At 46.3% G+C, this 12,032-nt stretch overlaps 1 protein-coding gene across 1 annotated transcript in view; it reads left to right on the forward strand.

Moving 5' to 3' along the window:
- The first annotated feature begins 4,681 nt into the window (after positions 1–4,681).
- AFF3 (AF4/FMR2 family member 3) overlaps positions 4,682–12,032 on the forward strand; it is a 533,714-nt gene continuing 526,363 nt past the window's right edge. The window contains 2 exon segments of the mRNA XM_045445721.1: positions 4,682–4,780; positions 4,930–5,046. Of these exon segments, the coding sequence (XP_045301677.1) occupies positions 4,994–5,046 (53 nt within the window). The 5' untranslated portion in view covers positions 4,682–4,780; positions 4,930–4,993.

The following is a 12,032-nucleotide window of genomic DNA, read 5'->3' on the forward strand; positions in this document are numbered from 1 at the left end:
CAGCTTTTTCTTAAAGACCTCTTTAATTGGACAATACTTTAATTCTCTAAACAATGTTATGGTAGTTGACCACATTTTGAAATTATCTTTGTCTTGTTTGGTACTTGAGTGGCATGAAAAATTTCCCTCTGCTTCCTTACCTCTCTCCCAAGGGGTCATTTTCCCCGCTCTTTTCTCTGCCCTGCCTGGCCTCTGACCCTGCCCAACTCCGCTGTTTCCATGGGCTTCTGAATCTAATTAATGTCTCAGTGGCTGTATAAGTGAATTATGTAGGCAGGAGGATGTTGGAAAGTTTGAGGAAGGTACGTACATTCCTTAGGGAAAACTGGTTTTGTAAAAAAAAAAAAAAATATATATATATATATACATATATATATATATGGAATGCACTTGGAGGAGGTAAAATGTTAGTAACATACTTATACTCATTAAGTATCTCTTGCTTGATGAACAGATGCAAACTTAGGAGCTTCTCTTTTGACATGTGGGCAATAATCAGTCATTATAGAATCCGGCTGAGGGGACAGATAATCCAAATATTGCCACCATTGCAACACAAGTGCCATGCAACTAGGGTATTGGCACCCCTTCCCCTCCCCCTCCATTTTGCAGCCAGTTCACAACCACTTGTGGGAAGCATGTCTTTAGATAATCTCTGAAATAACCCTGGCTACTAGGGCCACAAGTCCTTCTCAAACTCTCCAGGGTGTGAGCAGGCAAGGGGGAGGGGTCAGAGTGCTGAAGTTCTCTGCCAGAGGATACTGTCAGAGAGCCCAAGGCAGAGATGGTCCCTATGCCCCATGTTTCCATGGAAACATAGGAGGAGTGATGACAGCCAGCACAGCCACACCATCTGCTCAGGACCTGGTGAACGATGAGAAAAATAGAAAAAGAAAGGCACCTCAGATCCTAGGTTAGAACCACTCTGAGATACCAGTACAGAGGGAAAGGCACTAGAACTCCTAGTGGATTAAAACCCAAGCTGTCCTGGGGCTCAACATATTAGCATGTAATTTGCAAGCAGAAAGCCTAGGGGGCTTATCCTGCGATCCCTAGATACAGTTACAAACACTCAAGAAGCCTCTGGAAGGAGAAGCAGACTGTGATGCGTCTGCAGCCTAGCTGGAACTGGAGAGAAGGTGCAGTGACAGTGACAAGCAATGCTGCAGGAGGTGGGTTGGGGGCTCCCCTGACCTTCCAACAGGAACACCTGCACGGCTGGCTTTTAGCCAGGCATATTTTTCTGGGGGAAGGGTGGGGATTATACAAGGAAAATTTCCACCTGGTCACTCACAATCGTGACCTTCTGAGTCGTAGCCACATCTTCAGAATCAGACATGAATTAACATAGCCATGCAAAGTTTCTCTTCTCTCAATTTGTACCCAAAGAGAGATCTTTGTTAGACGCCACAGATTTGCTTCTGGGTCCATTTTGGAGGCTTTCAGTTCTAGGTTGGTGGAATGTGAGTGGGGTCCTTGCTGGGTGCACTCGTAGGCCTGCCCCAAGACTGATCAGGGTTCATTTCTCAGCCCTTTCTCTTCATAGATCTAGCTTACAAAAAAGCCAACCCTGACTCAGGGAGCCAATAGCTCCTCCCTTAGCTAACTCCCCCAGCGGCTCTTCAGAGCTGGGTGGTTTCATTCAGCTCTCTGTAGTGTTATCTGCATCTATCCAGGGAAGGGGGGAGGGAGTCCCTCAAGTCTGAAGGTCTTTAGTATGCATGGAAGCTACATCTGCTTTATAGGAAACACCAGTTCTTATTTTTAATTTAGGGAGTCTCTTACTCCTTTGCAAAACAAAACAAAACCCCCAAAACCTCCCTTTTAGTTCTGGCATTCTAATCCCAGGAAGTCCAAACTTTTTTTGCTTCTTATTAAGGATTTAAAGTTTTGACAGCTAGATTGAGCACTTGTTTTGGTATGTGTATCTAGAGTCTAGAAGATAATGGGAACATCTTAATCCACCAGGTAAATAAAAATAATAAAAAGGTCACCCCATAAAGGTTCTCATTAACTGCTCTACATCTTACTTGCAAGTGCTATTAATTTATTTCTATGACAACTTAGTAAAAATGCTACCTACAGGTATGATTTGGGTTTCTTCAAAAGACCATATTCTCGGGGTGCCTGGATGGCTCAGTCTGTTGGACGTCTGACTTCGTCTCAGGTCATGATCTCACTGCTTGTGAGTTGGAGCTCCGTATCGGGCTCTGTGCTGACAGCTCAGAGCCTGGAGCCTGCTTCAGATTCTGTGTCTCCCTCTCTCTCTGCCCCTCCCCTGCTCGTGCTCTCTCTCTCTGAAAAATAATAAACATTAAAAAAAAAAAAAAGACCATATTCTCCAACTGGATGCTATACACAAAAACATACACTGGAAATAAATGTATTAACATAACTTCCTCTATGTTACAGGCCCCAAACAGAAAATAAGGGCTATTCCTGAAGAAAGATAAATACCCACACTGAAATTGCTTTGGGCTCAAAGTACATTCATGTATTAACACGAGGCACTGTGTTTAAATGCAAATATAAATCTACCCATTACTATGTGACTTTTGAGGAGAGGCCTTTTTTGAGTAAACCACTCCACCAGCTCTATACCCCCCAGCGCTTTCTCTCTTTCCTTTTCTGGGACCATCTATTTATCATCAGTCTCTGTGGTGGTGGGGGCCAATCTGTATCTTAAGCTTCAAGCCCAGGATGGGACTCCCAGTAAACATGGTTCTGTTTGTTCTCCAGCAGCCCCTCTTTGTATAAACAGATGTGGTGGGAAGAGAAGGAAAGCCAGATCTCTGTGAGGGGTGGGAGGTCTCCTTTCTGGAGAAGCTTCCAGGCTGCAGCCCTGAGCACAGGGACAGGATGCATTTCTTGTTCAGGCAGGGGAACTTGCAGTTCTTCCAGAGAGGGGCTGTTCTTCTCACTCTCCTCCACCCTCCACCCCCTTCCTTTGTTCCTGGGAATGCTGTCTGGATGTCTCAGGCATCTCACTTTTGCCAGAGCAAACATTTCCAACAAGGCTTATGCTAAGGAGATATTAGGAAGACAGATTTTTTTTTTCTTCTCTTCAAATGCACTGTAGATTGGGATTTGGGAAGTTAGCCCTTCACACCTGTACTTTCTCCCCTATTCACATTCTCTTTGTTCTTTTGTAGCCATGTTACTACCTTCAACTAATGAGGGAGGATTTTAGGGGCTGAGAGTTGTCGGCTTGTAAAATAAAAATTCCATTTTCTCAAACTATGTTGATACTCTATCTTAATTGTTTTGCATTTTGCACATTAGTTGTGGATGCTAATAAAGGAAGGACTACTTCAGAGCTGGGGGAAGACAAGGGGGCTGAACATTTTGTAATCCAACCCAGATAGGTAAGAATTCTTATTGGTCTTTTCTTCTTCCACATGTTGTCCAGACTTAGTTGGTTAATCCTCATTCAGAGGTCAGGGAGGTGAGGAGGACTGATGGAGGGATCCTGTGACTTCTCTCCAAGGGTCTAGATTTCTGGTGGCTCCAGTGAGTGGTCCTTCTTGTTGAGAATGAACAAAGGGGAGAGTATGAGAAAGGCCTCCGGAACCACAGGGAATTGGGGGTTTGGTGCAAGTGATGGAGTATAACCACACTGCTCTGTACCGTTCTCTCCAGGAATTCTCTGGAATCCTCAGTGAGGCTCCCAGAGCTGTGGCCAAGAGGACAGGAAAGTCAGGCAACTGAGGGAGGGTTCTGGTTTCGGCCAGCTGTGGTGGAAAAACAGGGCCATGGTCCTGATCTAGGCACGGGCTTCTCAGCACGTTTGTAAAAGTAAGGGAAGGGGGGAGGACTGTTCTTTACAATCAAGGAAGTCATAATAAAAAGGACCTGATTTTTAGCAGCCACAAGGATACTCTGTCATCCTTCCAGCTGACAATATGCCACTCTCCAGACAGGAGATGGGGCGAGAAGTTAACAGTCTACACCCAGAGGCCTGTCCCCTCTCCCAGTAAGAAATAAAAAGAAAGAAGGTTAGTTTCCAGGGACGGCCAGCTGGAGGATGCTGGGACCCCCGCTGTAGGCCAAACTGCAGGTCCTGTCAGAAGAGGTTTCCTCCCTTTCACTTAACTTACTGACTCCAGATATTTTAAACGATTTGTTTACAGCGCGGCTGCAGGCAGCTCAGTTAACTCTCCCGGTGCCTGGGGCGGCCAGGGAATTTCCCAGCACGCCCTCCAGTTCTGCAGCCTGCACTCCGCCCGCGGGAGCGCCTGGCAGGGTCCGGGGAATTCTGGGCCCCCAGAGAAGTGCGTGCTGCCCGGGCAGGGCCGGGTGGGGCCAGGCAAGGGCGAGAGGCAGAAGATGCGGCAGGCCGGGCCCGGCTCAGCATCCCGCTGCGCTCGGCACCGCCGCCTTTCCCTTCTCCCCGGCTCTCAGGACCGCCCCGGGCGGCCCCGGGCGGCGGCGGGTCAGACGGGCCTCGGGGTCGCAGGGCGAGGGGGCGGCGCGGCCTGCGAGCGCCGCGGGACCCCGGTGAGCGGCGCGGGGAGCGCAGGGGCGCGCGGGGCGGGCGCGGCGCGGGGCTCACGGCGCGCGCGCGCCTCGGCCTCGCCCGCGCACACGCGCCTCCCCGAGGAGAAAGAGGCGGGCGGGCGGGCGCAGAGCTCCGCGGCGGCGGCGGCTGCAGCGGGCCGGGCCGCCGCGAGGGAGGGGAGGAGGGGCGGGCGCGGGGAGGGAGGGGGGCGAGGCGGCGGCGGCGGCGGCGGCGAGCTCGCCGCTCTCTCCTGAGTGTGCCTGCGCGCGAGCCGGAGAGCGGGTGAGTGCGCCGGCCGCTGCCGCCCGCCCGGCGGACCGGGAGTCGGGGGCGGGGGGCGCCGGGAAGCCCGACCCGGGGGCGGGCAGCGGGCGGGCGGCGGCCGCTCCGGCTCGGCCGGGATGCACCTTGAGCGGCGCCTTTCGTTGCAGCGCGCGGGCGGCCCGAGCCTCGGCGGCGGCGGCGGCGACGGCGGCGGCGCTGACACCTCCCACCATGGACAGCTTCGACTTAGCCCTGCTCCAGGAATGGGACCTCGAGTCGCTGTGGTGAGTCCCGGTGCCCGCCGCCTGGGCAGGCGGGAGTGGCGAGGGGCGGCCGCGGCGGCCCGCGCGCCCTTACCTGGGCCGGGGGCTCCGGGCGGCCGGCCGCCGTGGGGGTGGGGTGGGTCAGGGGCGCCCGCCCTGCCGGCTCCTTCCTGCCTCCCCGGGATGGATGCACGGCCGCCTTCCCGTCTTCTTGCCCCCCTTTCCTGTCCTCTCCCCCGGTGCTGCCCGCCCCAGCCCAAGGGCTGGTGATCTGGGGAGCCAGGGGCAGAGCGCAGCCATGGAGAGAAAAGGACCCGATTTCTAGAACGTGTCACTAGTGCCTGGGGATCCACCCCTCGGCCCCTAGCCCCTCTCACCTCCCTTCTCTTAATCTGCTCCCTCCCTCATCTCCGAGAGCCTCTGGTTCACACCACCGACCCCCTGGAGTTGGTGCTGCTGCGAAGTGCCCTTAGAGGATGCTCCAGCCTCCTGCCTGGAGGCGCCGGGTCTGGGAGGCTACATCTTTTCTGTCTTCTACCCACTCCCACCCGAGATGGAAAGTGAAGACCGGGGGCAGGGGGCGAGTGCGGGAATTCCAGAGGCCTTGGCCCGGGGGGACTCGATTCCTCGAGGTTCACAATCCCTTTGGGCCCTTTCTTCACACCTCACTACAGTTGTACTCCTCCTCCTCCTCCTCCTCCTCCTCCTCCTCCTCCTCCTCCTCCTCCTCCCCACCCCGGCGCCCCGCGTGTCCCTTTATTCCACGCTCACAGCTCGTAGCCTGGGGAGCGGGCGGCCGGGGGAGCACTCCGGGATCTGTTGCTCCGTGTTCTCACGTTGAAGAGCTGCTGTAGGTAAATCGCCGCTAGAAGCAGTTTAATTCTCGTTGCGGGTTTCTTAAAAATCCCATTGGCTGCTTCAGCATCCCTCTTATCCCCCCACCCCCCTGGCTCCTAAATGTTTTCACCCAGCCCTATTCAGGTGGTAAAATTACTGCCCGCATATTCCTGGAGGAACTTGTGTTATGTTTAATATTTACGGGAATGAACAGCTGCTGGAACAAGCATATTAACTGCACTCTGTTCTGCCTCTGGTAATTTTTTTTTTTTTTTTTTGCTTTAATTCAGTAAAGAGTTCACATGTGTCTAAAACTGCAAGTGGTGTGCACATGAATATGCAATGTACAATTTTAAAGCTAAGCTGCTTTAAGATTTATAGATTGTATAGATGATATGTGGATTATTTCAGTGATTCGGGCTTCTGGTGACTTTTATCTTTCTGAAGCCAGGTGTAACAAACTAAACTGGACACAAAGCAAGTGCATTATCGAGCAGTTTCTTACAAAAGATCCGGTGGAGGATGAGTAGCTCTGCATAATGCTGCTGCTTATAAAATACACAAGGATGGGCCCTATTGTAATAAAACTTTTATATATTACACTGGAAACTTCAAAGAGCCAGTGCAGAAAGAATATGAAACACGTTATTACTCTATAAAAGTTGCTAATTACTGTCTTGTTGCTCCTGGGGTTATTTCAGCCTTTCATTTACAGATACCTATTATTTTACAGGTTTACATTTAGAAATGTTGGTTTCTGGCACAAATTCATTAGGTTTCTAGATAGAAACTGTGCTTTAAATGACTTTTGCTTTTAAAAGACAGTTTTTCAGTCAAAGGGAAGAACTTACTGTTTTGGCATGTTTTTATGGTGCTTGTCAGCTTGCTGACTCAAATTGAAGCCCCCTCATGACTTTCATAAGTACTGTTGTGAAATTACCAGCTATACTCTGTGGGCTTTTCCAGTACGGGGTCTAAGCTTTATTTCTCTTTGCATCCTTAGTTTCCAGCTGGGTTACCTGGAGCACAGTTACATGTTGCATGTCTATTGCATTGACTTGAAATTTACATTAGCTAGGGTACATTTATTCTTTTTAAAAATGAAAAAACTAAGCATTTTTTAAAAGTTGCTGTACATACAATCAGAATTTAATCAGTGCACGGGTTTATCTTTGGCTCATGAAAACGTGCAGGCTTTCTTGCTTACAATATAGTAGGACAGTTTGGCTTAACTGAAAGAGTGTCTCAAGTTTGCAAATGTAAAGTTTACATTTGATAAAGGCTAACATATTTATGATATGTTAAAGATCAATCAAACTACTTGAGTATGCATTTCTAACACAGACCTTTCTCAGTCATGGATGAATTTTTGCATGGTATTTTCTAACTCAGTGTTATGGTTTATTTTTAAGTTTATAAGTTTTTAAGCTAATGGTTTATTCTTAAGCTTATAAGTAATCCAAAATAACTAACATCGAGTACTTTCTGTGTGTTAAATGTTTTCGTATCCATTGTTTTCTTATTTGAATCTCATAACAATCCTGGAGGTGGTAAGTGGTAGGAGTCCCATTTAATAGACAAGGAAATGGAGGCGTTGAATGGTAAAATGACTCCACTGAGACCATAAAGCAAATGACAGTAGAAATTTTAAGTTAACATTGACTGAATGCTTACCATTTACCAGGCTCTAAGTACATTACATGTTTTAGCTCATTTAGCCCTCACGGCCACCTTAGTAACAGCATATACTGTTACTATTCCCATTTTACAGGTTGGGAAATTGAGGATGAGAAAGATCAGGGGTAACCTGCCCAAGGTCACACATCTAGAAGTGGAGCAGCCATATTCGAACCAACCATTAACTTCTCAAAACTCAGTTTTCTGACCTTAAATCCAGTGTATTTTCTACAGAGCTGCAGATGTCTCCCAGTTCATGAGGGCGGCTCTGAAGTTAATTACAAAACAAAACCTTGATGGACTGGAAGTTAAGGTTCTGTCAAAATATCAAAGAAAGAGAAGGTCAGAGCCCTAAAAGATATTGATCTAAAATTAAAAATCTAAAAACAGAATACCATGATTTGGGAAATTATGCCTGCCCTATGTGAATTAACCTATAAATATAAGTTTAAAATGAATACCACTGAAAACTTCTTTTTTTAATTCATCTTAGAAAAACACCTGTTTTCTTTGGAGAAGCTGGGGGAAACTACAGGTTAATGGCAAAGGAGAATGGTATTTTAATCCCTAACAATTCTTTCTAACTGGTAGACGTTGTTTACCAATAAAACAGATTGCAGTTTGTTAGTTGTGACTGTAGCTTTGAACCTCTCTAGTCGTGGCAGAAATTGTCCCCAAATGCCTATATACACAGTATAAAGAAAAATGTTCAGTATTGTTGAAAAAAATCAATATAGACAATCTCTGTTCAATATTCAAGAACCATCTCCTCGGCCTCTTTGCACCCACTCCCCATACTGTCAAAACACCCATAATTATTTTTCAAAGAGGCCTTTAGAGTCTAAATTATCCATATAGCTGTTTCAACTTTTCCTTTCAGCCTTACTTAAAGTTGAAAAGGGTAGCCCTAATTTCTACTTCTAATTTCACTTCCCGTGTCTGGTTTGAAGCAGAATCTAACCAAGAGAGAGCTTGGAACAAGGTGAAGGCACTCATTCTGCAGTGGCTCCATAACTTCACTGGGTAGAATTGGACCCCTGAAGAGTTGGGGATTCAGGAAGTTTGTAGGGGCAGAAATTCTGAGGAATAGCACCTCTTTCCAACCTCCCACTCTCTTCCCCTCTTCCTGTCTGCTCCTTCCTGTTCTCCGCCAGCTTTTGATCAGTCACTGGACATGTAAGCCATTCCTCAGGGCCTTTAAAATAATGACCATCCTTTTTACTAGGTTAACCATTACTTTCACTGCTGTAAGGGATACAAAGATGAGTAAACTGGGTTGTACATGTGATTATCTAATAGGGGAATGATACGAGTATATAAAGGAAAAGGAGGTTTTCAGCACTGGCGATTCAGAAGAGAGAAAGACCATATTTGGGACTGGGGTGGGTGGTAGAGGAGGGAAAGAGGAAAGATTGAGTTAAAAAAAAAAAAAAAAGGCTTCCATGGAAAAGGTGGCCTTTGAACTAAGCCTTGGAAGATGAATGGGATTTTTACAGATGGTGGGGGTGGGGGTATTGAGAGGACATAGAGGCATCTTGAGCAAAGAAAGAACTTGAACAAAGGCTTTCATGGTGTCTCTGAAAGATCCTTTTATGAATCATGGTGGAATTACCTATACCAAGTATTTTAAAGATGCCAAACTTTTGTAATTATGAGGTAGTTTCAGTGAATGGGAAAGTGTTCCAAATGAACTTAGTAAAAAAATTGTATTTAATCTTCCTTTATAAAACATTTTAGTTATTGGGGAGAAAGTCTGTCAAAATATAATAGAAATACTCAGATTTCTCTCTACTATTCCCCTCGCCGTATCCCTCCCCACCCCACCATAGGTTCACATAGGCCAGAATCCATTTACTTTTATTCAAATAGGCATTATACTTTATATTCTTTCAGATTGGAACCTTTGAAGTTGTGATAAATGGATTGTTTCATACTCATCAATTTGTTCAGTAAGCATTCACAGAGTATTAGACATTACTATATGATAGGTACTATAGAACAGTGGCTTTCAAACGTTTTACACCATGATGACTCACAGTAATAAACACATTTAACATTGCAACCCTTTCTTTGTGCATACACATACACATAACTGAAATAAATAATTGTCACAAAATAACCCTTATCCTTACTATGTGTGATGCACTTTGATATTTTCTATTTTATTTCCATTCTATTAAAAATTTTTTTTTCCATCTGCCCATGGGTTGAAAACCTCTTGCACCCCCATGTTCCAGTGGGGGAGGGGAGTGAAGCAGAGCCCCTAACAACATAGGGATGCTTCCCAGTCAAACCTACTGACATATTTGGTTCTCTTCAAATCAACTGCCAGCGGACATGCCCAAGCCATGGCTTCATCTATGCCTCCTTTAGTTAGGCTTCCCAGGCCCTGTATAGTGTCAGAAAACTGCTCCAGATTCTTGATCTTGACCCTCAGGTACCTTGACCCTTTCTTACCTTCCTGGAAAAGCAAACATTTTAAGGCCTACCGCTATCCCTGTTGTTGGCTCTTAGTGTCAAAGCAGTTCACCAGAACACAAAAGGCAGAAGGAGAGGTGCACACAGGGACCCTCCACATTCTGTCTGCAGGGTGATGGGTAGAGAGCAGGCCAGTTGGTTGTGCTCATTGTCCATGGCCCTAAGCGGCTGTATGGTTGGCAGCAGTGCTTGTCTTTAGTTGAGAGCCCAGAGCATACCCACAGCTGGGGAAAGGTCTCAGCACGTGAGGGGATGAAAATATTTCCCGAAGTGGCTTTCAGGGCTAGGGCCCGTGGGCTGCAGCCTCGAAGGGGGCTGGTTGCCTGGGTGCAGGAGGTAGAGAGGTGTTGATGGGAAGCAGTAGAGCACTGGGGGCAGGGAGCTGAGTGCTGCATCCATTGGTGAGAAGCATCAGCCTGGCTGTGGGTAGGTGTGTTTTGGAGAAAACCAGGTGGGAAGACTGGTTGATGCCTGGTGTTGGAGTTGAGGACTCAGGCTTGGCTGGGGGCCACACTGTTACCAGAGAGGATGTGAACTGGGTGTGCGGATGAATTTTAACCAAATGTCTTTTGATGACGATGAAGATGAGTATTGTGTGTGGGGAAATGATTCCTTCCTGTGTTCCAGATTCTCTTTTGTGAAAATGTAGGAGGGTTATAAAATGCTAGGAATCTATTTTGGGAAAATGTCCCTGTGAACCAGAATGGGTCTAATCAATGGCACTTCAGATGTAGCAACTTGTACAAAGCCCTTTGGCATATTGTTCGTTAGCATCGGAGTCAAATTAAGAAAAAAAATAACCTCAAAAGGAATGCAAGATTTTTTGTGTATAAATGGAATTTTTAACCTGGAAGAAGTTTGCCTGTTTAAATTTTCTTTATTTTGAAAACGAAGCCTTGGTAGCAAAATCAAGGCCATAAAAGACAATTTTAATATCATTTAATGGTAACATAATGTTTCCTTGTTTTATTTCAAAGTGAAATCCATAAAACTTATTTTAAATGTTGCCTGTTCTCTTTTGTCTGGGAATTTAATTGAGGTTTCTGAATTCAGCTGGCTCCAACCTTGCTTTCTGTTTGGCCCTGGGCAGCTCACGATTTTTCTCATTTCCTATTCTCAGTCTTGGTTTAATCACTTATAAAATGACAGCACTTATACTGGCCTACCTCATAAGGTTGTGATGTTAAGTAATAAAAGTGTCAATTGCTTTGTGAATGCCAAATGTAGTTCTTTTAATACCCTTCGCTTCCTTAAAAAGTCTCTTTATCATAAACAAGGAAGGATACAGAAAGGCCACATTGGGTCAGGTCATCCATCTGGTACAGAGTTCTCTCTCCAGCAATGGGATCCAGGGACATTTTAGAGTGGAGGTTGGTTGGTAGTTTTTTCTTAGTTGTATATCATAGTCTAGCAGACAAATACACCCTTACTTGTGGTTGTACTAACATATGTAGATATATTAACCATTACATAATCTTTGATGTTTCACTGAGAATGTATTGAATTACCACCCATTACATCAAATGACTTCATTTGGCACTGTGGGTCTCATTAAATTATGTCAGGCTAATCATAATTTAGTTTCAATAGAAACAAAATACACAGTTATTACCAGGGTAAGAGGACACCGCACCATCCAAGAAACTAAATGGGTTTAGTCTGCATAAACTAACCCCTGGGGACATGACAGGGGCCCTGGAGGGGTTGAGGGAGTTTTACTGGGAAGCGGGCATAGAGTTGTTCTGGGTTATTTAAGGGCACCAGTAAGTTCAGGGGGTATGAGAGTATCTAAAGGGGATGTGACCCGGCTGTCTTAGGGTAACAATTACCTGTCTGTAGGAGGCTTATAGATGCTCTGCCCGCTACTGTATAGAAAAGATTCCTGGGTATGTGGACCAGCAGCAGTAAGTTGTCTGAGTTCTTCCAACTTCAGAATCTGTGATCATTTCCATCATAGGAGAGCAGGAATCAAAGTATAGAAGTCATTAACTTTCCCTTGGGTATTTTCCCTTTGT

The sequence above is a fragment of the Leopardus geoffroyi genome, chromosome A3, assembly GCF_018350155.1.
Source record: "Leopardus geoffroyi isolate Oge1 chromosome A3, O.geoffroyi_Oge1_pat1.0, whole genome shotgun sequence".
Lineage (NCBI taxonomy): Eukaryota > Metazoa > Chordata > Mammalia > Carnivora > Felidae > Leopardus > Leopardus geoffroyi.